Raw genomic sequence first — 27,754 nt, 5'->3', positions numbered from 1 at the left:
TAGCAAATCACACAACAGATAACCAGGCAACCCACAGAGAAGACGTGATACGTATTTATGGACGTGGGAAGGGAACAACAGCTAACACTTATGAACACTTAATGCCAAGGCACCTCACAGCCGCCTTACAAAGAATGTACGATTATTGCGTCCATGCTTCACACACGAGAAAACGGAGGCTCAGGGAGGGCAAGCAACACGTTCAGGGTCATCAGCCAGTGAGTGGCAGGCAGAACAGGACTGGGAGCTAGGTCTGTCTGAAGTTGAAGTCCCTGCTCTTAATCCCACCCCCTATTGCCCCTCTGCTTCAAATTAAGAGAAAACAAGGTTATAAAACAGAAGTGCGTCGTGGTCTCAGGCTCACAAACACCCGCGTGCTCGATGCAATGCCTATTAACGGTGGCCCGGCCAGATGCAGCCATAAAACTAGTCCTCGTAACCGTAACGGAATCAATCAGGCAACACCCAGTTTAACCTTCTTGTCAGTTATTTATTGTTTGTCATTCTAAAGACTAGCACATTTACAGCATACATGGCTTTGAATGAGCTAAGAATATATAAAACAGTAACTGTATGTTTATATATATTAATACAGCCCACCCAAAACAAATAAATAAAAGTACTTTAATTCACTAAGCTTGGCAAATACAACTGCGGAGGGACAAAACCGTATTATACAACATTTGTACATTTTTCAAGGAAACCAAAGGCAACTGTGCTGCAGGTGCTTAGAATCCACGTCACATCCCACGTTTTCAGTAGGTCTCAACGTTTCTTCTCAAATGAGGGGCCTTCTCAGGAACACTGGACGGAATCTGTTTTACGGTAACCTGGAAAACGGCTTTCCCCGTGCAGCTGAAGACTCAGAGCTCCCGGCTCCCCTGAGGAGCCCCGGCCCGCCATGACGGCGGGCGTGCCCTGGCGCCGCGAGCGTGGGGACGGCGAGCGTGGGGACGGCGAGCGTGGGGACGGCGTGGCGCCGCGGGAGTGGCGGGGGCGGGCGTGACGCCGGCGCAAGGCGGCCCCACGCTCTCCCGCGGCAGCCGGGAGTAGTGCTCGCAGGGAATACTGAAACCTCAACGGTTTCTGCACCATTAGCCAAGTCTTAGAGTTTTAACGGTGATCCTTAACAGGAAGCCAAAGTGGGAGAAATAATTCACATAAAGGTGCCACATGCAAAACTGCTAACAGATGACTCAACGTTTGCTATATTCCCTTTTGATAAATGCGGGTACTTAATGCTCTTCAGACAAAAAAAAAAAAGAAAATTCTGGAAACAATATGGGTAACATTTAATTTAAAAAGATAAGGGAATTCTTTAAAGGTAGTGATGTTAAAACGAGAAAAGATGGAACTAGGTAGACACTAGAGAAATTACAACTTAAATGAAACGGGGGAGGGGTGAGAAAATCAGCCATCCTGCAAACTGTCTTTGAACAGGGACCGATACAGCAGGAGAATGTGACGCCAGCTGCCGCCGCCTCGGTCTCCGCCTGCACCCTCCACAGAGAGCCAGCTGTGGGCCAGGCATGAGCGGCCGCCATCGCTCCCTGGTGCGTCCTCCGCATCCGCTCACACCTGACCAACGGGCACCCACACAAGCAGGCTCTGGCTGCGCAGGAAGGCTCTGGAAGGTCTTCCACCCAGTTCCACCCTCACCCGCGCGCCTACCCCTCTGGGTCCCTGCCAGTGGGTGGCCTTGCCTGTGCCTCAGCAGCCCGAGGATGTTACACATTTCCAAGCGGCATGTCTAAAGGAGCCCACGAATAACACCTCAAATTTTAGACCGAGGAAATTTCCTGCGGGTTCACAAGTCATTAGGATCAGCATCATGGATATGTGCCACATAGATTTCTTTTACAGCCTTTTAAATAACATGTAAACATAATAATCATGACAAACAGAACTGATAAACGTATAAACTAAGAAAAATCTCTGCTATGTGCAGATAAGACTTATCATCTTATAATAGATGACTGGACATAATTTTCTATGAAATTCCTAAGTTTTATGGCCTAGTAATCCCTTTCAAACTCTCACTGTAGGAGATAAATTCAACTTTCTCAATAGTCATCTTACATAACAGAATGCGAAGAGGACAGTAACAAGTGCTGCAAACCTAAGAGAAACTTTCATCAGACAATCCAACATGATTGCACCATCTTCTAGAAGACGATAAATTGGGAAACCCACAAAAGCACATATGTTCTGAAAATAGGCTTCCAGCACCTACACGCATAACCCCCCCCGCCCCAGTTGTCTGAGAGGCAGCAGACACCTCAGGCGTGGGGGTCCTGGAGTGACAGAACTCAACACCCGGGGGAGGAGGGGAGGCGTGCCCCAGGGGCAGGACCAGCCAGAGCTGCAGAGCACGGGACTGCTGGCTTCACATTCTCCAGCACACACCCTGTTCTACGACGCATCGGGGGCAGAGGGGGACCCCACTGTGTGGGCCGCTGCGCAGGTACCACCTTCCAGTGAAGTCTTATCTCAGGCTGACTTAGCAACCTTTACTTCACCTTCTGGTTTCCCCTGTGCTGTCACAGGTAGGACAGTTCGTCGGAACCACTTGCTGTCACTACACGAGCTACAGCTACCTTCTTCCCCCAAAACTTGAGTTAACATTTAACATCTACTGGTCTGCCCAGGATCCAATAATTCAATATATTATTTACTGTTTTACATTCAGAGTTTTTAAAAGTAGACTGTAATTCAATGCTCAATTTTGAGTTACTCAGTAGAAAAATACATTAGGTGTGCAGCTGCCTAAGTGGGCATTTTAAAAAGTCTTTTAGCATTTCAGACATATCTAGCTTGATTCATACAGGTAACTATCGATGATATCTGTGTGGTTATGGCTGAGGCTATTTAAATGGGCAGTCGCTATGATCCACACTATTGAGCCAAACATTACCTCCTACTGATTCCAGTGGAAAACATGCTCCATAGACTTTTTAGTGAATTTTTTTTTTAAAAAACACAAAAATAAAAACCAATCCTTCAGGTCTTCTTGAAGAATTCAAATATGACACTACAGGGTACCCACATTTAGTATGTAACAGCTAATTAGAGGAACCATGTGTTCATGTTTCAACTTTTCCGTAAGTCCCTTCGGGAGGCCTGTAATGCTTGGGGAAAGCCTTCAGCTGCAGGGAATTAAATGCATATTTGCGACTTCCAACATTCTTCATTGTATTTTCTCTTCGACAACCCTCACTGGGGAAAAAAACAAGCACAAGAAATGACAGCAGTAAAAAAGGAAAAAAGAAAAGACTTAAACTAAGATGAAATGAATTATTTTCATAGCATTAAAAAAAAAGTTAATTCAAATGGGTGCCGGACTCATTTACAACAATATGCACGCAAGATGGCGGGCTTCTGAACGAGGAAGGCAACTAAGAAGCACAGACATGGACACATGCTGGATGGGACTGCGAGTCTGGCATTTCCAGAGGCAGCGCTGTATCTAAGTAGAAGCAAACTTCTGTTTTTCAGTGAATGGTTTTCACGTGTGTCGTGTCAAGTAATTGGAGGACTCGATCATAACTAGCGGTTCAAACGTTCTGTTACCTCGCAAATTAAATGGAACAAGAAATGGTGCTACTCTTACCAAAGCTTTCCAAGAGCTGCATTTTTCTGTGTTAGGATTGGCTATTAATCACTTCAAACTCAAAATGCTCATGTTCCTTGCAGAACTCGGTATGTAGCAAAGCCATCTGGCTGAGAAGGCTGCTCTAACATGCCATCCCCACGAGGAGACAGCTGTCCTGGGTGCAAATAAGCTATCAGGGAGCCCATGCAATGGCACGCTGGGTCTGCAACAGCTCTCAGGGCTAGGAGTGTCATGAAGGAGTGATCCCACTGAGATCTCCCCATGGCCGCCTTCTCCATGTGGGCTGTCCTCATTGTGGTCACCTCTCACTGTAGGAGATACAGATACGCATACCACGAAGCCAGGGAGAGCCCACAAGTGCCCTTCCCTAGAGAACCCGCTCCCAGCATCACCCCCAACTGTATTAGATGGAGGGTTGTCATGGCAACCCAGGGGGCACAGCAAATGCTGAACAGGAGGATGAGCCATCAGGCAGGCTTCACATTCCCAAGTGAGAGCATCAGGGGAGTTCTCTGGGAAATGTTCTGCTGTAGACATCAAATTAACAGGCAAAAGCGGTTCTAAATATAAATGACTTCCTATAAGCACAGTAGAAGTTTACATTTTTATATTATTCTTAGACTAGCAATTAAATCGACTAGTTATCAAATTTAGTACAAAAATCCCCATTATGAGATGTAAAATCTGGAGTTACCAAGAAATAGTGATTTAAAAAAAATATTTCAAATCGTATGAAGACCATTATGTCATGCATCTTAAAAAAATATCAGTGGCAATTGCTTAAGCCTTTTAAAGTGAAAATGACAGTCTCGTTATCAAGAACATGTAAAATATTTTTGGTAAGAGTAATTTTATTCAAAAGATAAGCTCAGGTATTTTAGAAAAGTATCCACCTGCTTGTTATTAAGTACTTTAGTAACTCAGCTATGCTTTCTTGTCACCAGAGCCTCAAACCCTCAGCGAGACGTGTGTCATCTGAACTGAATGCGCCTAGGCCATATGAGCAGGGAGCCCCTAGAGTAAAGAACGATCATGTTTGTTTAACATCCAGTAATCAGATAAAAATATAATTCCATTTAAAGCAGAAGCTATAGGTTCCTAGTCTTATTTAATCTTTGGAAGCTCTCACGTTATCAAACTATTTCAGATATGGCTTCTCTATTTATATAGAAATGGACACACTTTTCAAGGACCACCTATCAGTAGTAAATGCCAAACTGCTTTGAGGAGCAAAGAAGAAGAATTTGTCAACTTCGGCATTATCTTTTATTTACAGATATTAAAGAAACTACTTACTGGTTTAACTGGCTGAATATGCGATACACGGAATTGTAATCATAATTACCCTTTCAATGCAATTTTAATTTTTAAAGCAAATCGTATCTACTTTCCCTCAAATGTTGTGAATTTACAAAACCTGACTACTGAGGCTGATGGCACACCGACCCTGTCGTGACTTGCTTGCACAAGCTCGGTGTCAGTGCATGAGACTGAAGTCTGCGGAGGGGAGAGGGTGTCCGTGCTAACTGGACTTTCCTGCCTCAGGGGCCAGGCTTCCGTCCCTAAGGTAGAACACTTTCATCCAGCTCATCGGCTGCAGAGTTCTTAGGTGCCAATAGCACACATTGAAAAAGGTCTTGGATAGATGTTAGAAAGAGGGATTTAACTACTTCAAAGCTCCACCATTATTTTTTATTCTGTAGATAAATGCTTTCTTTTCAAGGACATCCATTTTTTGAATGAGAATTTAGAATGGAAACCCAGATGACAACTAATTTGGGGGACTCCTCTGGTTCTCCCTTTCTGCTGTGGATCTTCCCCTTCGGAACTCGTCTGGACGCACTGGGGTCTAGTGATACTGAGTATCTAGGGTTGGTGGCCACTGACAATGTCCCTCCCGGTGCTAGCGCCACCTCAGAAGCAGCCTGAAAACCATCACCCAATACCAGACTCCCCTCTTGTGAATCATCTTCCCATGTTTGTTTCATCCAGTCTATTTCTCACTAAAGCAGAAAAGATTTTCAGGTATATATTTAGTCTGATTTCCTAAGTAGAAAGCCTTAGTGTTGGTAAAACTGAGCACAAAGGGCGAGCACAATGAGTCTCTTTCCTCAGATGTTCTGAAGAAAGACGGCAACAACAATTCAGAGCCTAGGCCGATCTCCTGGCCTTCTTTCTTGCGCTAGCCCTCATGACCGGAGACAGCTAGAATGTACGGCCTTTTGGCTCAGCCCCTGAAGAGAAAAACAACCTTATCTTCTCTCCTTTCCAACCTCCACAGGGCAGGAAGGCCTGGCTGGCATCCTGGCAGTGAGGAGCAGGCTCAGAGGGGCCTCTCTAGCTGGCCACGGCCTCCCTTTGCTGGGGAGGGCGGGGGGGGGCGGTGCATCCTGGGAGGAGTCTCTGGGGAGTAGCACAGGAACACCCACAGGCCCGGGGAGCGGAGGGGGTGCTATCGGTAGTCAGAAGGGCCTCCCTCATGGGTGCATAGTCTCGGCCAGGCCTGGGGGTGGGCACAGGCACGTGGCACCCCCGTGGGGCATCAGGAGCACTTGAACCAGGGCAGGGACTGGGAAGCTGTGGAATGGGAGCTGGAAGGGCCTGTGGACTCTACTTTCTCTCTTTCAAATCTTGGAGCGCTGATGCATGCACCTCAATCTGAAGGAGGCAGGAGGTGAACATACCTCTCAAAGAATCACGGATCAGACAGTGACTAGTGTTGTGTTGCTACAACTTAACACCACCTGTCACTTGGCACCCGGTGAGACTCCCTACTGAAGAGTGTCAGGAGCTATGCCCCAGTACGGCCACCATAGTTGTTCCAGAAAAGACAGAGTGGCCATATGGCACTCGTGAGAAGACTGGCTTCCCGAACTACAGGTAGGAACCCTGCCCTAAGGCTCCTGCAGTGCTCAGAGGGTCTAGGAAAGAAGGGCCTCCCAGGGGTGTGAGAAGGACAGTCTTAGGATTTAAAGCCTAAGTCTGGCATTTGTTATTCGTTGCTAACCGCTTCTACCATTCCTAGAACGCGGACTCAGAACTGATGCCAAACCAGAGAAGTCCCAGAGTAAGTTCTGGACATCTTGGGGGAGGGAAGCGAGGGGGCAGATTTTGTGGTGGACTGGGTCTGTGTGTATGCATGGGAGTAAAGTTTCTGGTAAAGACAGCTTCTCTAAATTCACTCTGATTTTTCTAGACTGGTAAAAAGAAATCCACTTTCATAAAATCCAGTGTATGGGGAACTAGCTGGCAGTCAAAAACAGAAGTACAGCATGGTTTGGGCTGGAAAACAGAGAAGCCACTGAGAATTTCTTATACAGAATCCATGGAAATTTCCCCCTAATTTATTCTGTTACCTTTACAGACGTTCAATTACTCTTCTGCCAAATGTGAAAGTTAAGGTTATGAACAACCTTGCTTTCTGGGCATTTCCATGTTACATGAAGAGTGCTAAGAGCGCAGACCCAAGCAACGCTTTCTCTCTCACAGTTCCATCTGCCACAAGTGCCCAAAGGTTAGGCCTCTGTTTGGGGATTTTTTTTTTTTTTCAAAATTATCATTATTAACCACATTTGATTTTTTAAAACAAAAAATACTGCTTCGTGAAAAATAAATTCCCAAATGAGCCTTTTGTTCCTATATGCACTAATTCCTGTAACCAGTTTAGTGATCCTTAAAGATTTCAAAGAGTAAATCATAAGTCACATGCAGTATGTTATTTTAATGTGCCTGACTTGGTACAATGCGCAACTGCGGTCACAGCTTTGTGTCGTCTCAAACTGGAAATCATAAACACAAGCGAGGAATGTTATGATTCTGCAAAGTGTTTGCTACTGTGAGTTCAGGGACTACGCTTTGAAATGAAAGCAAAAAGTACATGTCCTATTAAATAGGTTGATCTAGATGAGCCGGTTATAAAGCATCTATCTATCCTTTTCGTTTCTCTTCAAAAGGAAAGGAAAGATTAGCAGTCCATGAAAGAACAGTATCAAATATACAAATTCTCTTCAGACAGAATCCCCTTCTCTCGGAAACAGGGCACAGGAGATATACAGGTAATAAATAGTTTTACATCAGAAGGTGAGAGATTTGGTACAACTCCAGGCCAGCTAAACAATGCAGTAACAGGGCACTGTAAGAACGTGTTACAAGCACTGAAAACTCGATGGAATTTAAACGCACGAGTCCTCTCGGTGAAATAATTTGGCAGGTATTTACAGTTCAGAACAACAGAACGTCAAACTGTAAGGCATGAAATATTTCTTGGCAGACCACGCTCTGACACATTCCTTCTGTCCAGTTAGGTACACAGGTGGCTGGACATATTCTGGCACTTTTGTTTTTCTTGTGACTTAGTACTGATTTTTCGCAATGGTACTCATTTGCAACGCAATTTGGTCACCAGGTATGCTATGCTCAGGAAGAGCCACACAATCAGTAAATTGGGGCTCAGGGCTAACAAAGGGATGGAACAGAGGAGGCTGGGATCTAGTCTTAAGTCTCGGATGGGCACCAGGCCGCTCAAGTTCTTCTGGGTGACTACCTCCCGTGTTCCAATGCTGTGAAAAGGAAAAAGTTTGGGAGAAAGGAAAAGAAAAAGGCAAAGGAAATAAAGGAAAAAAAAAAAAAGAGAGACACATGCAATGGATGTAACAAAAGTATGGAAAAAAGAGGAGAACCAAACGGTAAGATTTAAAACAAACCAAAAAATGGGATGGAGCCACAACAGAAAGAAAAGATGATGTGCAGAAAAGGGTGTGGAAGGGATACCAAATCAAAACCAGCACAGTCACAAGAAGAAAGGAGAGAAAGAGAAGTGAAAATAAGAAAAAAATACTGTCGTCTACCGAAAACAAACACATGTAGGTTGACTAAATGGTTTTCCATGTTCGCGCTCTCTCGGCTGGCCAAGCACAACTCCATGCTGCCCCGCCATGCTCCCACATGCTGCCAAGACATGGGTTTCAAGAAGCAAGCTGAACATGAAGAACCATTGGGGGGGGGGGTGGTTTGACCTTCTCACAGATGCCTGAGCGGGGGGCAGGGCGACCGACTTTGCCAAAGCTGCCTCTTGATGAACCATTCAAACAACGACCGTTTACCTCAAGTCTCAGTCAGAGGCAGAGCCCTCCCCAGACTCACCCTGGCTGTCAGGCTGAGCAGTGGCACAGCATGAGCTGCTCGTGGCCCCGAACGTTCAAGTTACTGTTCTGCAGGGTGATCCCCAACCACGGAATCCAACCAAGCTCACACCAGAAATTTGGGGGTTTTCCCCTTTGGTGAACCAGAAAAAAAACATACCGAAGTGCCATGGCTCTGGAGCCACATCCTCCACGGACGTCCACCAAAGTGGCAACAGTGACACAGAAGCAGAGATGCTGGGACATGATACGCGGCCTCTGAGGATCCACCCAGAGGTGAGTAGCATGGGGTCCTTGCTCAAGCAGAGTTCTCCTGGGCTTTCCCGGAGGAACTTGGAAGCCCTGGAGTGGCCCTGCCGGGATGTGCCGTTTAGACTGGGGACACATTCCCAGCCAGGGCAGTCTCTGGGGGCGGGGTGGGGGGGTTGTCACTGTGGCTACTTAGGAAGGCCCACTCTGTGTTTCAGCCCCCGGATCAGGGACAGAGAGGCACCATGGGCAGTGAGCTGGCACTGGCTCCAAAGGCTTGCAGGAGCTGAGCGTACACCACTCTTTGCAACTCCGTGTTCCGTGATGTCACACCGGTAGCTGGAAATAAGCCCCAGTGGGAGTATTTATGCTACAGAAACTGGCCAACACTATAGATCAGGGCTTTTTTTGGTGGTGGTGGAGGCGGGGAGCTGGTTGTTAAACATTTGCTAGCACATCACTGGCCACTGCTCATCCTGGGCCTCCGGGAGAAACACAGCCCGAGTGTCAGCTTTGCCCCCTTACCCCACCCCCTCTCTCCGCCCTGCACCCTTGCCTGCATGCTCTACTCTTCCATCTGGTAAGATGCAAGCGAGAAAGCAAAAGAACCAAAATGCATTCCTCCACTCAAGGCATGGCGCAGTATTTTCTGCTGCCTCCTTAGGGCTCCCGGCTGAGCCACAGGTCCTGGCCACGCTACAGCCAGAAATCCTGGCTAGTGACCCAGCCACCTCGGGCTTGCTGTCTATGGACAGAGACATGTGTTCCCCACAGGGGAGAATCCAGAAAATCACCTTAAAACAACCACACTCGGTAACGGCCTGGGCTGCGACGCGGCCAGGCAGACAGGCGGTGGAGAGCACAGAGCCCCGGCTGCTGGAGCTACTGGGTCCCTGGGGGCGGGTGCAGGGGGGCCATGATCCAGCTTGGTTCTTGTGTAATAATATCTGACATGATTAGTAAGTAAGATTACGTGTTTACTGCAGAGATTTTAGAAAATTCAGAAAAACCTAAATAGGACACTTTAAAAAGACTTCCATAATTGGAGGTGGAGGGGGGAGGTTTAGAGAGGCAGAGGGAGGCCCAGGGAGGAAGGTCCTTCCCTACTCAGGACCTCGGGGTCCTCACCTGTGTCACAGGAAAGCAAGACTGACTTTACAGACTCGGAAGCGCTCCGACGAGTGACAGGCGTGACAGCACCCGGAGGGTGGACAGAGCAGGCGCTCGGGACAGGGGGTGAGAGTGTGACGATTTGTATTAGAAACCTTAGGGAGGTGTCTATTTTTAACCTAAGGGATCAGTGCGGCAGATGTGGCCAGGAGCATACATAAGGGGATTCACTGCCCCCTGGTTTGAGGTGCTGAAAACCACCTTCGGCTTAGATATTCAATGGCAGCAAACTGGATCATTATGGTGTGCTCAAAATTGTAACCCGAAAAAATGCTCACAAGACCGTTAAATGAAAAAAGTAGGCTAGGGACGCCTGGGTGGCTCAGTCGGTTAAGCGTCTGCCTTCGGCTCAGGTCATGATCCCAGGGTCCTGGGATCGAGGCCTGCGTCGGGCTCCCTCTCCGCGGGGAGCCTGCTTCTCCCTCTACCTCTGTCTCTCTGTCTCTCATGAATAAATAAATAAAATCTTAAAAAAAAAAAAAAAAAGAAAAAAGTAGGCTAAAGCACCAGGCGTAACTGCTCACAGAGCTGCATTTGCTTGCACACGTGTGTGTTTTGTGCATTAACCAGAGACTGGCGACCCCGTGTGTGTATTAACCACACTCACGCCTGAGTGCTTGTATGTACATGTCTACATCTGCAAGAGTAGGCACCAAACATGAGCACGGCTGCTTGTCAACAGTAGGAATACGGAGGATTCGGAGGTGGGGGTGTGAGAACAGCTGGTGAAGGGGCTTATCCGTATTTTTAAATTTTGCTACAAGGAATATCACTTTCTTAGGTGATCAAGTGGTGTGTGCTGAAAGCCATAGCAGTTGATCTGTGCACGTGTGGGTACTGCCCACAGCCCCAAGGCGGGCCATAGGCCAGCAGATGCGGCCACCCCTGCGTCTTTCTAAGGAGCCCCATTCTCCCCGGTCTCCCGAGACCTCTGTGCTCAGATGCAGTCAGAATGAATTGTTGTTCTCATCGAATTTGTTCCAGAAGCCAGGACTGGATAGCTGTCTACACATCAACTGTACACCTGACTCAAGGCCTGGTCTACTGAATGGACCTGATCCTAACCTTTGCTCCGACAACCACAGGAATCCCCGCCCCCCCTCCCATTTCTCGTGTTTCTTCTCTAGCGGAGGCCTGCATCTCACCAAGGTGGTCCCTCCCAGCACCTCGCAGCTCACAGGGTGCAGACGTGTGTGGCCGGAAGCCCAGGCCCTGCCACCCTCATGGCATCAGGAACACCGAGCCTGAAGGACAGACCGTGAGGACAGGCTTGACTAAGGGTGCCTGGGCAGGGGTCTCGAGAGTCTCCATGGCTTCCCTGAGGCTCAGCCCAGGGAGGGTGGTGAACTTTCCGTACGTGCATAAATAGAAGGCCCGAGGTCACGGAGGGGGGTTTGGATGAATGTGGAAAAGACAAAACAGGGACAACACACTTCCATTCCTACAAAATGCTGTTATCAAGAGGCAGGAGCTCAGGCATCGCTTTTGTGGGTTATTATGAGAAGGTCAAACGGCAGAAACATACAGAAAGGATAAGAGAATTGAACGCTTTAAAGAATTTGGTGAGAGGACAAACAATACAGAACATTCAGTAGGAGTGACCGTTGGAAACGAGACTTTGACAGCATTGGTGGCTACATTGAAGGAGACGGGAAAACCAGGTTTCTTATCCTTTCTTTTGGTATGTGAGGTAAGGTGCTCCCCAGCAGTGCTTGGAACAAGGCATCGATCAACAGTAGACAGTTTTTAGTCCCGGGTTTCATTCTGCAAACACGCCTGCTGCCTCAGAACCAGAACATCATTAGGGTGAGGTCGCCACGGCACACAGACAGGTGGGGGGCTGCTGCCGTTACCATAAGACACTCATTTGACACTTTGCTAAGAAAAGCAAACTGTGTCGACGGCTAGAGAAGAAGCAGAGCAAACCAGTGCAACCTGCAGACGCGTTTTCTTCACTCAAGTTTGAAAGGAGCTAATACGCATGGTGGAAACAGCAGGTGCCTGCTGAGGAAGCTCTGGCCCTCGTTCCCACCCGCAGCAAGGCGGGGGCTGAGGGCCAGCCACGTGCCTGACTCGCACGCGGCCGCACTGGACTTCCCTGGGCAACGTCCTGACTCCTCAGCTTGCCCCGAGGGCACCCGATTTCAGAGCAGTCCCGCTCACAGAGACTGCTAGCTCTCTTGTCCCTCTGACTTAAAAAGGAACACGGTCTCAATTTGAGACCACCGACAGTTTGACTTGGCAGATGTCAGTGAATTTTCCAAAGTCAAACCAGAGCATATGCTGGCGGGGGTCAAGGGGACCTGGGCCGGGGGCGCCCTGGCGGGACCGGCTCATCTGCAGTTTACACGGAGCCCAGGGTAGGCGGGCGGGCGGCCTGGACAGCGGGACTCACCTGCGCATGCACTCCAGTGCCTGGGTGAACACCTGCGGGGCCATGCCGTGCTCGTGCTGCAGGATCAGGCACTGCTCCAGCGTCACCGACATGGCCGTGCGGTCCTTGGCGCTCTTGCAGCTGGTGAACCGGACCCCATTAAGGCGGCGGCAGATCTGCAACAGGAACACAGGCTGTGCTGACAGGGAGACGCCACAGGACCCCGGTTCCGGATGGTCAGTGGCGGCATGTGGCAATGCCGACTCCCAGGGCCACTTCTGCTCCCCGACTCCACGTCCGGCCAGAGCCAGCAGCAGAAACGACGTCACTGCCCGTGGGACTGCCTTTGTCCCCATGTGACTTTGTCCCCATCCCTCGTGTTCCCCCCCCTTCCTGGGCCGTTCCTTCCAGGCCTAGGCGCCCCCTTCTTGTCTGGGGCATCACCGTCCGTGCACTGACCGTACCAGCTGCCCCCTTCCAAACTGTGCCCAGGCCATCTCCTCACGTTCAGACCGTGCTGCGGGCCCTGGGCAGAGGAGAGCAGCAAAGTTCAGCTCAGGAGGTCAGAGCGGCTCCCGGGATGTCCCGCCCCTGGCCAAGTCTCCAGGTCTTTCTGGAAGGCATAGCACAGACCCACTGTCTCTACTCTGTTCCTCACCTGCACAGATGGGAATGGCTCAGAGGAGCTTCCCCCTTTGCCACCTCCTGAGCACCAGGCCCCGCGGGCCCTGCACCGTCCTCCACCTCCCTCAGGGCTGGGCAGGGCTCAGGGGTCAGTGCACTCTGCCCTTCACAAGTGGGGAGCTCACAGTGGGGCAGCCTCCGGGCTGAGAAAAGTCCACCCCAGGGCACCTTCTCTCCCCACAGGAAGGACATTTGGGGGCATTTCCTTTGTACCACTAGATACAATTCTAGGTACACAGTCCCCAAGAGCAGAAAGCCCTAAAACAAAGGATTTTTTCTTTTAAGTTTACGGCAACTTCATTTGGCAGTCTGACCAGATCTGAGCTGATATGAGACTATAATCTTCATTTATCCCATTTTGTATAAACATTCATACCTTTTAATAAGGCTATATTAGTGAGTTTGGTTCCAGAGCGCTGCCCCAGACTCCCCTGGGTATGTTCAATCATATGTGTGTACCACATCAAACACAGGTGATGTGCACTGTATTACACATATGTGCACCAACTGTATACCAAATCCCCTTTCTAAAATATAGAAACCTGTGAATCCCCAAACACCTACCCACAGGAGCTTCAGATAAGGGCCTGTACCCGGTAGACCACAGGCATTAACAGAGGCACAAGGGGGGGGACATTCAAAGACAGGGCTCCATGAAGACAGGCTCTCAAACACAGGGTCTCCCAACAGCGGACAAGCAGCATGACCAGCTGACCGTCTGCTGCAGGGAAGAGACCCGGGGTGGAGAGGAACACTTTCCTGAGGAGGAGAACAGGAAAGCTCTAGAATAAGTAGCTCAGGAAAGCCATGAGGGGGAAAGGGGAGACAGCCCTTCTAATGGCTACTTGGGCTCTGTGAACCGGGGGTAACCAGCTGTGAGTGTGTACTCCTTCCCCAGGGGCAGGGGCCGGATGTCCATCCCTCCCCAGTGCTCAGGCCGGGCCGGGAGCTGGAATGCCATCTGGGGATCACTCGTGCTCCTGAGTCTACCTGTGCTAGTCCCCATGCTGGACAAGTCATGGTGCTGCCGTGGAGGGCTCCCACAGCCGCCTGTGGTCACCCTCGACAGGGGTGAGTGAAGGGCTAGCTACACAACTCCACAAGAACATTTATGAGAAAATACTGGAAGTACTTGGGAAAAGAGGAGATCTGAACTGCAATGTACAAAAACTACTATGTAAAGAGACTGCAAAGATCACCACGGTCTACCTCTGAAGCTATTAAAAGATGCAGTAGGCAGTGCGTTGTAGCTGGTATCGATTGCCCAGGCTTCTGGAGGTGACAACTGTCATCAGCCTGTTTATGAAATGCCCCAGGGGACAGAGTCTGTGTCAAGCTTACTGGAATTCAGGCAGCCCTAAAGTAATGAACTCACAGGCACCTCTCAGTATCCTCCAGAGTTCTGGATGTATCCAGTGACTTTCTTTTTGTGTCCATATGGAGAAACTTGCTCTCTCCACTCCTGGCTGAGATTCTGATTTACTATCATAATTATTACTACTGGCAGCCAGTGCAACACTATCATTCTTTTCCTCAGTATAACGAAGGTACTACCTCAGCGGCTTGCCAGAGAATGTCGACGTTCTTATTCTTCCTGGCGTGTACATTCTGGCCCAGAAAACGCAGCAGCTCCGGCAGGCACGTCTGGCTCCGAGATCGAGGTAGGCCTGCAAGACAGGGGGAGTCCATGAGAGCTGGTGGGGCACCCAGGCCCATGGCCCATGGAGCCTGGCCAAGCTGGAAGCTTAGGGTGACTTATGCAAGAAAGGGGGGTGTGCTTAGGGACTGGCCCTGGCTTCCAACACGGGGAGCACTTAAATCACTTTCACAGCCACTTCAGTCCCACCTGCCAAGGGCAAACGCTCATCTTCTTTCAGCTCTTCCAAGGGGCTGGAGCACAGTCACGGGGTCACCGAGGGCAGGAGGGAGTTAGGAAGATCCATCTGGTCTTCAGAGCCTCCGCAGGGAGGAGGATGCTTAGGGCGATGAGTACTGACCACTGAGTAGGCTTGGCCACCCCTGGGGGATGTGGGCAGTAGGGCCTCCTCCCGTGGACCTGGAGTGACCCACTATCTCTGACAGCCTCCCTCTGCCACTGTGACTGTCTCCAGCCCTTCCAGGATCTCTTGAACAGGAAGATCTGTCTGATCACCTCACCTAAGAAACCTGGGATTTTCAAACCCCAGGATCATCAGAGAAAAAGAGAAGCGCCTCAAGGTCATGTCTAAGAAAAATAGCTATGGTGCCTGAATCCCCAGACTAAAACCAAACACATGGAATTCTGGGATCCAGCTGCACAGTCTCCACCACACAAGCTCACCTTCATGTACCCAGGCTCTTACGCTAATTATCACATGCACCTGGTATGTGCCCGGCACCATGCCGATCAGGGGACTGGGGCAGAAACAGACGTGGAAAGGGGGCTCCCGCTCACTGAGGGGCTCAGTCTGTGATGGAGGCTGTGGGAGCCCAGAGGAGGCAAGCTTGTCTCCTGGTGGAGACACAGCACGTTACTTCCCCAGATTGGCTGCAGCTTCTCCCTTGCTTCCCCTGCAGCCCCAGTCAGTGCACACCTGCCCACTGATGAACCGAGCAAACTTAGGGGGTATTCACTGGCTGCACTCCATTTCCTCGGCCTCACAGAGCTCCGAGTCTCCTAGGGCTGAAGGCGCAATGGGCTGCTGCTCCCCCAGCTTCCCCGGTCGTGGTCCAGTGCTACTGGTCCACCCTGGAGAGGCCCATGCCTGGCCTGCTTTTGTCCCGTAGGCCGCACCCTTCTGCAGCCTTCATCACCAGGATACATCTCCTGGAGTCTCACATCACTGGAAACAGGCTGCCTTCCAAGACACTGAGCACAGAACTCCCACTTCCTGACCACATGGCTCACTGTGCCCACTCATCTGTCCTCCACATGGCCTCCATCCCTCCTCCCTGCTCCCCTTTGTGATGCCTGGGCCAGGGGCCCAACCCTGCAGAAGACCCTGGCCCTCCAGCCCAAGCTTGGGTGCTCCACTGTCTCCGACCCCTGCAGCACTTGGAAGGCGGGCGCTGGTGGCAGCCAGCCTGGGCTCCCTCCTTGGGAGACTAGCCCTCCTGCCTCGGTGTCCTCAAGTGTCAAGTGTGTAGACAGCCTGGCACATGCAAGGATTTGATAAATCTGTCACTTTCAACTATGATCACTGCTGAAGCACGTGAGGATACCTCAATACCTGGGGGTTCCCGAGAGCCCGGGTACTGGTGACCTGCAGCTAAAGCGTCAGGGTATCCTCTCACTTATGGCTTTCAATCCTGACCACCTGGGGAGTTTCTGGAACTCCTGAGGCCCACCACTCTGGGGTGGGGCCCAGGCATCAGGACTGTCTGGGCTCCCCAGTGAATTCCAGCGTGTGGTCAGGGCCGGCACTTCTGCAGTTCCCTGGGGAGACCGGGGCCACCTGCCGTGAGCACCCTGTATGTCCCCCTGTCCACAGCAGCCCCCGATGTGCAGTCCTCAGCTGCTCCTCCATCTTGCTGCCGTGTTTCTCTAGCTCCTTCCCCCGTGGCCCATCTCACATCTCTGCCAACCTCTGGGGCAGAGTGGCCCATCGAGGCAGTGCCATTTTGTCACTTACTTGCCCTGGCTGCAGCCCTCGCCGCACTGACTGTGCCTCAGAAGCCCCCAGGGACTCCTTCCCTCACCACCCCCCCAGCACCCAGGTAACACTGCTGCTCTCCTGCCTTCAAGGACTCGCTCCCACCTGTCCGCTGAACCTTTTCTTCTCAAGCCACCTCCACGCGGGGCCTTTCCCCGGAGCCTTGTCCTCAGCCCCTTCCTCTGGCACACAGTGACCTCAGCCGTGAGACAGCCCCATGTCACCCGTGTCGCTGACCAGGGTGACGACAGGCGTGCCCCACCCGGCCTCACCTGTGGCCCGTGTCCCATATCACAAGGCCGTTGGTGCCTGGGCTGCTCTCCTTACCCCCCAGCCCTGCCCCCTCTGTGCATCCGCAGGCCGCCAGCTCGTGTGGCCATGGCCAGTGCAGGCCCTCTGTCTCTCCACCACATGCCCACAGCTCTCTCTTCCCCAGCACCAGCTCATGCCACTGCAAGGAAGCCCGCTCGCACAGCGACTCCCCCTTGTGCCTCTCCTCTCCGCCTACCACACCCCAGGTCAAAGTCGGAGGGAGGAGACTGTGCACAGCGGCCTGCACCCCTCCTCCAAGCCAATGAGCACACTTCTTTTGCTGATTCCAGACAAATCCCTGAAGGTTTTCCCACACCGCTTCCCTGCGAGAACTAAACTGACACCAACTCCCCCGCCTGGCCCAAGGTCCCTTGCAACACAGCATCTCCTACAGGACCCCTTGGCCGCCGGTCTGAGTGCCGAGCGTCAGAGCCAGGCCAAGCCTTCCATGCAACCAGTACCGAGGCCCGCGTTGTCGCGTTGTCGCGGGCAGTCAGTGCGGGGACGGGCACAGAGCGCGGCACGGCGCCAGGCACAGCAGTGACCCGGGAATGCGAATGAAGCCTTCTCCCATCTTCCTCCTCGGGAATCGCCCTTAAAGGACACTGGTGTTACCCAGCGACCGAGTCTGCCTCCTTTGCTCAGGGGTGCCCCCTCACAGCCGGGCAGCGCCAGCAGAGAGGCAGAGCCCATTCCTAAGCAGGGTCTAGTCTCATTCGTCACTAGGTCCTGTGGTGCTTTACACAGGGCAGGTGTTCAGTAAGTATGAAATCCGGAGAGAATTCCCCATGCACAGACAGGGGAGCCCGGGGCCCCTGCCTGAGTCCAGGGGCACAGAGTGACGGCAGCTGTCACTCACCCCTGCCTCTGGGGACACCCACACAGGGGCCCCCAGGTCCCCCGCACCCAGCACGAAGTGTCTGCCCAGCATCTTACTCTACGCGCCACAGGGGGAGGCGCACGGGTTGCTCACTCCAGCGCGGTGCCGAGTGGGGGCCCTGCCTCTGTGATCCCACCTGTCCTACCAGCAGGAACACAACATACACCACTGGTATCAGTGAACACCAGTGGCCAGGACAGCTTGTGAGAAAGCCCCGCAGTATCCAGGGGACAGGAAAACCAGCCAGAGAAGAATCAGCAAGGGCCACAGCCTGGGGGAAGCTTCTCTGCAGGGGGGACTCAAGCTGGGCAGAGTCTGAGTAGGTGAACAGGCTGCCGGGGGTGGGGACCGGGGGGCAAAGGGGGAATCGTGCGTGTGGAGGCAGCATCCGGATGCTGGGTGAGCAGACAGCCTGAGTGGCAGGGAAGGCTCCAACACCCAAAGTGATACAGGGCAGATGACAGGTGAAAAACAAACCTACCGTGACTGAAGAAATACTTACAGTCCTCAGGCAAAACCTCCTTAAACTGCTCAAAGTAGGAGTTTAACCGCACCAAACTTTCCACGTTGATAACTTCTTGTAAAGATGTATCGCCAAACCTTCAGAGGTCAGACGGGGACACCATGAGTTCTCTCAAGGGTTAGCGCAGCAGCTAACCTCTAAGCCGCTTTCCTCCTACCAAGCATGACGCCATCTCTACCTTGTCAGTGACTTGTTTAAATACATTTCATTAGTGGGAACCATGCACATTTGTTATAGATGTGCCTCAAAGATGACCAGAACTCTATCTGTCCCAGACCCTCGTGTGGCATGCATACAAACCCCTCTCATGGACGCTCGCTGGGAGGCCCTGTGTCCTCCCATCCTGGAGGTGCTTACAAGAGGGGACAGCACTGAGGCTCTGGCTGGGGAGTGAGGACCCAGTCCTGTACCTGAAGCGCAAGTCACTCTGTCTGCTGGATAACCACACCTGACTAGTTGCTCCTCCTGGGCTGTATGTGAGGCCCTAGCGCACGTCTCTCCATGCAGGCTCAACCTGTGCACACCTCCCAGGTAGCCAGGACATGCCAGAGGTGGTCATGCAAGGTGGTCATTAGGCCTGGATGCCCAGTCCAGCTCCACCACTGCCCTGCTGAGTGACCTCCATGCACATCAGCCTCTTCATGGTCCCAGGTCATCCTTCAGCGGGCAGGACTCCCTCCTGCGGGTCCATCACAGTCCCATCCACCCTGATGCCCGCAAGGGCTTTTCCTCTAGGCACCTGCTCCCTTGGGGACTGCCCCAGGACACAGTGAGCTGGGCTTGTTTATGAGCTGAGGGGACAGTGTCCCAAAAGCGGATGAATGAGCAAAGACCTGGCACTCGCCAAGTCTTCCCCATCCCCACTGTCTCATCATCCTCCACCTGCCTCTCTGCTCTCTGTGATGTGGCCTTGCCTCAACCCTTTCCAGAAACTGCTCCTGCAGTCATCAGGAATGGCAGCTGCCAGACACAGGGAGCATCACTGTCCGCACTGGGACAACTCCCTGCCGGCCTCCTGATGCTGCCTCCTCTCCATGAAGTGGGCTCCTCCAGTTCTGCTCATACCCTAGAGGTCTCTGCTTCCTGGGCTGGTGGCCCCAGCCTAAGCCAGCCTCCATCTGCCCCTGAGCATGACCTTTTTCCCGGTTCCTGGGCCCAGGGGGTGGTGGCAACACCCACTCACTACCGACCTGGAAGCCTAGGTCTGTTATTCTCTTCACCGTCTCTTTCACACCCTGCCCAGCTGAAGACCAAATCCTCCATTTCACCGCTGAAATAGTCCTTCAGTCTGTCCCTTCTCCATCTGTACTACCCCCTGCCTGATCCAGCTCACTGCCTCTGGTCTGGGCCCTTTCCAACAACCTCCTCTTTATACCTGTCCCCCTCATATAAATTCCGGCACGTGAGCAGCAAGTGATCCACTTACTATGTAGATGTGATTGTGTCCTGCTCTACTCTCACTTCTTCGATGTCTCCCACCAGCCATACCACATTGCTCAGTGGGGGTGACCCTATACTTAGGGATCAATGGATAGTGACCATTGGGTTCCAAAGGCCCAAAAGGAAGATAGGACATCATCCTAGAGACCAAATTCCCTGCATAGCAAGTACTTCTAAATAACTCTTTATTCTAAAATGCATATGCCACATGAATATAATGATAAAACAGGAAAGATTTTCATTTACTAGCGGAAGGTCATTACACATGCCCAAACCCTCCTCTCCAACACACACGTGCGTGCACACACACACACACACTCGCACACATGGGCACATGTGACTCCTCCCTGTTGCCTGGCAGGGGAACCTGGAGGGAGCTTACAAGACACAGGCCTTTGGAAAATCAAGGCAAGGCTCTCGCCTGGCATACAGGCCTCTCTAACCTCACCACTGCCCATCCCAGCCTGGGGCCTTGGCCTCCAGCCCCCACACGGTTTCTCCCCATCTGCCTTTGCTCACGCTCATTGACCCGAGAGGCCAGGTCTTTCCTCCACCTCCTCATCCGACTAGATCCTACTTGCTCTTCAAAACTCAATTTAGCCATCATCCCGTCCAGGAAGCCCTCCCAGACCCTCTCCCTGGGTCTCCCATTAGGACCCCTACTCCCTGCATTCATCTTCATTCTTGCGCCCACATCTCTCTCCTACCAGCCCAGTCTCTTGAGGATACAGACCACAACTGGCTCATCCTTGTGTCCCCAGCACCAAACACAGGGCTGGGTCCATGGCTGCACTTCAAGAACACTGGCCAAAGGGGAGCGGGGGATGACAAAGTCTCTGCAGCGCTCAGAGCCTGAAGAGGGCTAATGACATTTTCTACATCACCACAGCGACCACTCCACCCGCGCCGGGCCCCGTGAGGGCTGGCCCGCACCTCTCGGCCAGCGTCTGCTGCTCGTTGATGCCCACGTTGAAGAGGACGGGCTGCACCCGCAGTAGCATGCCGCTCTGGATCTCCCGGGGCAGCGCGTCGAACAGGGGGCCCGGTAGCGGGATCCGCACGTTAAACCCATCACTGCAAAACAGTGAAGAGATGCAGAGGACGGGTGAGGGCTGTGACGAGGGAGAGGCAGGAGAGGAGGCGAGTGGGAAGAGGAAAACCAGGCTGGCCTCGATACGAGAGTGCAGACTGGCCGTCTGGCTCAGTCGTTTCCAAAGTGCTGGTCATGAACTTTAAAGGTCTGTGAAGTTAACACAGAAGACCATGATCAATGTCTTTAACTGAAAGAGACACAGTAAAAAAATGACAAGGACGTCACGTGTGATGAACATAAATTCAAACACAGGGCTAGCTTTGACGATTAAAAAAATCTTTCTACCGATTTCCAGTGATGACAGGCAGCATGTCAGTCGATGCATTAGACGTGGCCTGAGTGACTTTGAAGGTCACGTTCCTCAGGTCCATGATTCCGAGGCTCATGTCCTCCAGCATGGCCAGCTCCTCACCTGGATGCAAGAGAGGGATGGAAGGCTGTCAGGTAGAGGGGCCCTGCCACTCTTCCCGCGGGCTCAGCACGGCCACAGAGCTGGGCACAGATGGGAGGTGACGGGATCAGGCGTGGCTGTGACCAGAGGGGGCTCCTCCGAGCCTCTTCACCAGCAGACTCATGTCTCCCCACGGCCACATTCAGCAACACCGCTGGTGGAGACTCGCACCATGGTTCCCAGCCCTCTCCTGGGGAAGGACAGCGTGGGGAGGGAAACCACATGCACGGAAGCTCAGAAGGCAGAGCTGGCGCCTTAGAAATGGACAGAGACAGCCACACTGCACACTGTGGCCAGATCCCTCTACTCCGTGGGGCTTGGTATTTATTTGAGGTCTTGTAACTCCAAAGATGGACAAATACTTCTTTAAAAAAAATCATCTATTTTTACCCTCTCAGACAAAACAAACAGAAAACGAAAGTAGGGAGAAGACGGGGCGCCTGGGTGGCTCAGTCGTTAAGCGTCTGCCTTCGGCTCAGGTCATGATCCCAGGGTCCTGGGATCAAGCCCAGCATCGGGCTCCCTGCTCCACGGGAAGCCTGCTTCTCCCTCCCCCACTCCCCCTGCTTGTGTTCCCTCTCTCCTCGTCTCTCTCTCTGTCAAATAAATAAATAAAATCTTTAAAAAAAAAAAAAAAAAGAAAGTAGGGAGAAGAGAGTCTTTTTCGAGGGCAATTCGGAAATATCTATGAAATTTAAAAATATTCCTACCCTTTGACCCAGAAACATTCCCTCTAATAAGGCAGTGGCTGCAGAAATGGGCCCACAAGCGCACAAACGCTTGTGTGCAGAGACGTATGGCAGCACTGTTTCCAGAGGAATAATTCAGAAACGGCCCACATGTCTCACAGGAAATTAGTGCTTAAATAATTATCGTCCATCCTCAACTAGAAAGATCTTTAATTGTAACCACCACCACCAAGAAAACAAACGAAGGGGTGTGTGTGTCACTATACAGGACTTTTATTTGGTCCTTACATACTGTGATGATGTCTGGATTTACTTTAATCAGCATGTACTGCGTGTGTAATCAGAAAAATATTTAGGAAGAAAGAATGGGCACCACGCACATCCGCGCTGCTCACAAACCCCAGGATCCTGGAGGCGCAGGGGGTGGGGGCGCCCCTGCAGGCTCACCGTAGGTGCTCAGCAGGCTCTCGAACTGGGCCAGCAGCCCGATGGTGTAGAGCTGCCGCAGGAAGCCGTCGTCATGCAGGCAGTTCCTCAGCTTGATGATGAAGCCACAGATGAGAGCGGTCAGCTGTGGGGGAGACACGAGGTGAGGCCGTTGTGGGGGGCAGACACCTCCCCACTAAGTGGCCCCCAGCCCGCGCTGCGCCCTTGGCCCCGAGTTTCTCTGCCTCCACGGCTCTGGTTGGGTGGCAGCAGCACCCCTTCCCCTCCTCCACCTGGGGTGCGGGGGGCACTCGGCTCTGAGGCCACGCAGGGCACAGGCCACGGGGAGGCTATGTGGCACTCCAGGCTTGCTACTCCAACTGCTCCCAAAGGCTCGTTAGGTTTTGGCTCAGCTTCCAACCCAACCTGCCTGGGCTTACTCCTGGGCTAGAACCTTCTGGAAGCCCAGAATTCATTCCCCACAGTGAAAAGGGCCTATATTATACTCATAGATCCAGACCAGCGCTGGCTGGAAACTGAAGTGATCACAACAAAGAACAGAAGTGAGAGAAAACACGGCCACTCTGCAAATTACCTCAGGGGGAGACTTTCTGTGGGGATGGGCCAGCAGAACCTCAGAGCGCCAGCCTGACCCTCTGTCACTATTCACTTTGCTAATGTGATAACTGGCATCTGCTAAACTTGTGACATTCACTTGAGTTCTTCCCTTCTCCAAAATCATTACAACAGTTGTGCACGAGCAACAGGACTAAGGCACCTGCTGTTTTATAAACCAGGAAACACACCGCACTGATAGCAACATCCGTGTCTCCCTCACTAAGCTCCTTTGTGGGAAGAAGGGTGGCCAAGAGGCCTGGGCCGTCCGAAACCCGGCACGCCTCGGGCAGGAGCAGGGCATGTGCACAACCCACCAGCACCCGCCACTTCCTCGGGGAGAAGCAAGCGTGGACTCAGACCCTCTCATAAATACATACTTCTCGAGCAGGATTCCTCCCTCCGGGTTGAAATCTAGACCTCTCTAGTAAAGAAACTTAAGAGCCACAGGCAGGGGCAAGTGTTGCCACCCTTGGTTTTCTCAGTGTGAAGTGAGAAAGATTTTCTAAGGCTGTGTCTTCTGGGGGCAGGGGTGCTGACGGGCCTGCCGGGGCTTACGGTTTGGCAGAAGACCACATCACGGCGGTATTGCAGGCTCAGGTACGTGGCTATGGTGGGAGCACTGTCCTGCATAAGCAGGAAGACCATTGCCTTCTTGGCCTTGTCGCTCATCATGGCCACGCAGTCTGTGAGGGTGGTCAGCAGGGGGTAAAGGGCCTCGCTCCATTCACCTGGGCACAGAGAAGGAGTCGTTTGAGGAGGAAGATTTTAAGAGTCAAGTTCCAGAAATTTAGCGAGTTTTGGGCCCCTAAAGCCTCTGTGCCCCTCCTTCCACCTCCCCACCCCCTCTGCATCTTGTAATTCTGCTTGGCCCAAGCTCTGGCCCAGGACTGGCACCGAGTTCTGCCTGGAACCACCCCGGTCTCCAGCATTCTGGCCTGAAGCTTTTCCAGTAAATAAGCAGCAGACCTACTAGGGACCACTGAGGTAGGCCTGGTCTCCCCGACCTATACTAGGGACTGTACCCACAAATGCTCGAGATTATTCCTTTTGAGGAAAATGACCAAAAAAAGCTTCTGCGAGTCATCTGCAAGTCACCACTGTTCCACCACCCAGGGAGAGAAGGGCCCCCATCCTGCTAGAGCAAAGGACACCCCCATCCTTGCGCAGTCGTGTGCGGCTGGGTTACAGTCTCACTTCCCACGTCTGTTCCACCCGGTGTCCCGGTGGGGTTTTCAGCTCTCAGAATGTCCCCCACTTCTGCCCTCACTTTCTTCCCCAACCCCGACCTTCCCGCCTGGTGCCCTCTATTTCTGGTTTAGTTTTCCTGTAGAGATACTAGGAAATTGTGACCCTGTACCAAAACAAGTTTTTAAAAATAGAACCCTGGGGTGGAAAAACAGAGTTAAAGGTATTTGGGGCTTTGGCTCTTTTTTGCCTTCCTATTTAGAAGGGATTTAAAGAGAAAAGACATGCCCTCATCAGTTCTACTTATAACAGGTCACCAAGCTCAGACATAGGCATTTAACCATCACCACGGGTGAGCCTGCCAGGTGCAGCAAATGGGGCACAGGCGGGGAGTGGAGCCCGGACAGCACACGCCCCTTAGGATGAGGGGCGAGTCTCAGAACGGCCACAGACGTCATCGCACTGGGGAGAGGCCACGGGCCGGGCAGGCGGGATGGCCGCCAGAGGGTAAGCGCTGTCTTAGATAAACAGAATCTAAGAGCCACAGAGAAGGGAGGTTGGCTCCACTCCTCTCAAACTGTACAAGTAGCACTTTGTTGAGAAACAGATTTATAGAAAGGCCTAAAATTGCAAAAGGACTTCCCTATACTCAGTGTTTGGTTAATGCACATTTTCAAGTATATGTAGCCATTCAAACTTTGGAAATTATCTCACTGTGGATGCGGGCACATTGTATGTGGACAAGGATTTGTGCCTGTGATGCAAAAAAAAAAAAAAAAAAAAAGCAGGTTTAAATTTAGAAAGTCTACAGCAGAAGTCACGGTGACCAAGGAGTGGACAATGTGAGTCTCAGGCCCCGGTTTCTGCTAAGCAGTGGTGGCCACGGACAGGTCTCTTGCCTCCTTGGCCACATGGATCCTTTCTGGTAAAATGGAAGGGCTCTGCTAGGTAACACCCAAGTCTCTTTCCTCCTCTAAAAAATCTCAGAGGCCATGTTTTTGTTTCTCTGAAGAACTCTGTTCACACATGTAAATTTTATTCAGCAGCATCTATTAAGAAAGACCAATGGCAGCTTAGTTTTAATAGCCAAATAATTAGGGTTTCATTAATTAAGTCATTACCTAAGAAGTAAATGCTCATAGAGCAAGTAAGTGTTGCCAATTTTACTCTTACTTTGATTTCCCACTTAACATGCATGTACGTATGTAATTAATACGCATTTTAATCTGAAAATGGTCACAAAGTACAAGTGGTCTTTGCCGACTAAGCAAATCTTCTCCAGGCAATACTTCTTGACTTTACCTACTTCTCTTTCAAAAAAAATCCGTTTAAGTACGACTTGGTTTTGTTCCATTGAGGGGGGGGGGAGAAACAACCCTGAAAAAAGTTGGGAGTACAGGAAGAGTGGCTAAAAAGCACTAGGAGCTTGTCCTGGAGAAAAGATGTGGGTCTGGGTGGGAGATGTGTCTGCCATCCGCCTGGAGAAGGGCTTAGACATGTCTGGATGGCTCCAGAGTTCAACAAGAGGGCCAACCACCATGTATGTAAAACCTTTCATCTGTTTTCTCATTTAATCCACAGAGAGAGGATTATTAATACAGGTAAGGAAGCAGGCTCAGGGAGGTTAAGTGTCTTCCCAGACACACAAAAAGAACAAGCATTTGTATGGGTCTAACTCTAAACTCTATGTTATTTCTATTGTGTCAGACTGCTTCTGCCAAGTAGAGAGCAGAACTGGAGGGTGAAAATACATTTGGGGGGAATGCAAAGAAAAAATAAAATTAGAAACTTCCAGACAAAATGAATTTCAGGGACAGAAATGGGATGTCTGCCAGGACCTAGCTAAGTAAAGATATTGGGAAGTTAGATTTGATAACAGAGTCGTACTCTGCTCCTTTTGTCAAGAAAGTCTTGCTATGAAAAAAAAAATCAGTTCAACTCAACAGTGTCCTTAGGGATGTAGCTGATTCACTTTTGGGGGTAAGCTCCTTGTCTAGTTGCTAATCTGTTAATGCTCGATGACTGGTGGCTAATCCATGGACTAAGCATTCTACGTTTGGTAACTTTGAAGGGCTTTTTCAAATCCATGCTCTGCTTTTGTTTTTTTGTTTTTTTTTTTCCTCATTAACAGGGGAGGGAGGGAGAGAAGAAAGGAGAAAAACTGAGAAAGAGTGAGAGAAAAAATGTGTTTGTGTTTTGACTGAGATAAAATAGAGCTCTCCAGGGAAAGCCAAAGGAACTCTTGGCAGGGGACCATTTTAGTCCATTGACATTAACTGTGGACAAGCCACCAGGGCTTCTAGAAATGACACAGCTGGTATAAAATTCATGGTGCTATACGAGCTGAGAGGGTTTGCTAAAACCGACAGGGAGAGTTTGGTAAATCCCCAAATCACTAGTTTACTGCACTCTAGATATAAAACAGGTGTCCTGCTACCTCACATTTATATCCAGTCAGAAATATGCAATCATCAGACTGATCGGGTAGCTGGTTTTGGGGGGGTAAGCAAAAGCATATTATTTGGGGGGGTCTCATGCTCACTCTGGGGAACCCACAAGCCACAACCAGGAAATTCAACATGAACTAGAGCAGGGGTCGGCACCCTTTTTCTGTAAAAGGCCAGACAGTAAATATTTTAGGCTCTTTTGAGGATGATGGGGTCCTTGTCACAGCTACTTGACTCTGGTATTGCCCCACAAAAGCAGCCAGACAACATGTGAATGAGTGGATGTGATTTCCAATAAAACATTATTTACAAGAGCAGGCGGTGGACAGGACTCGGCTCAGAGCTGCAGTCTGCCGACCCCTGAACTAGAGCCATAAACACCGACTCCTACATGCAAAGGCAGCAGAAAGATTCCATTTTTGCACTATCTCCAACTGAGCCTCTTAGCAATGCCTAAGAACTCTGAGCTGCATCCAGACTCAGAAGAGAGGACGCTGTGTCATTGTGAATGCTGCAACATTTGGCTGGCTACACCCCTTCCGTGTAATGTTCACAAGTTCAGGTGGAATCACAGGAAGTATCATTTACAAATATGCCCTGTGCTGATTCAGGAAGTCCAACGCACCCGTGGACACAAATCGTCTGAAAAGGTTGTATGATGGGCAAGCGAGAAAAGCACATGGGGTAGCCTGCTTCAGGCCAGCATCCCCAACCCAACTGGTTCCTCACCAGACCTAAGAGAAGTTGCTAGCTGCCTCAAATGAACACACTCCTAAAATATTTTCCTAACTCTGGAAGCATAGGCAGTCTCGGATAAGTCAGCTCAA

At 51.1% G+C, this 27,754-nt stretch overlaps 1 protein-coding gene across 5 annotated transcripts in view; it reads right to left on the bottom strand.

The window, feature by feature from the left end:
- Positions 1 to 469: 469 nt before the first annotated feature.
- Positions 470 to 27,754, bottom strand: part of INPP4A (inositol polyphosphate-4-phosphatase type I A) — a 132,066-nt gene continuing 104,781 nt past the window's right edge. For all 5 annotated transcript variants that reach the window (XM_064572582.1, XM_045885139.3, XM_045885138.3 and 2 more), the window contains 8 exons: positions 23,851 to 24,023; positions 22,699 to 22,822; positions 21,397 to 21,523; positions 20,952 to 21,092; positions 18,558 to 18,655; positions 14,786 to 14,898; positions 12,569 to 12,723; positions 470 to 3,216 (listed from right to left, as the gene is read on the bottom strand). In XM_064572582.1, the coding sequence (XP_064428652.1) occupies positions 3,084 to 3,216; positions 12,569 to 12,723; positions 14,786 to 14,898; positions 18,558 to 18,655; positions 20,952 to 21,092; positions 21,397 to 21,523; positions 22,699 to 22,822; positions 23,851 to 24,023 (1,064 nt within the window). In that variant the 3' untranslated portion in view covers positions 470 to 3,083. The remainder of the gene's footprint in view (positions 3,217 to 12,568; positions 12,724 to 14,785; positions 14,899 to 18,557; positions 18,656 to 20,951; positions 21,093 to 21,396; positions 21,524 to 22,698; positions 22,823 to 23,850; positions 24,024 to 27,754) is intronic.

Source organism: Mirounga angustirostris, unplaced genomic scaffold (assembly GCF_029215605.1).
Source record: "Mirounga angustirostris isolate CCGP_5_RB_7025 unplaced genomic scaffold, mMirAng1.0.hap1 SCAF_10, whole genome shotgun sequence".
Lineage (NCBI taxonomy): Eukaryota > Metazoa > Chordata > Mammalia > Carnivora > Phocidae > Mirounga > Mirounga angustirostris.
This window is presented reverse-complemented; position numbering and strand designations above follow the sequence as displayed.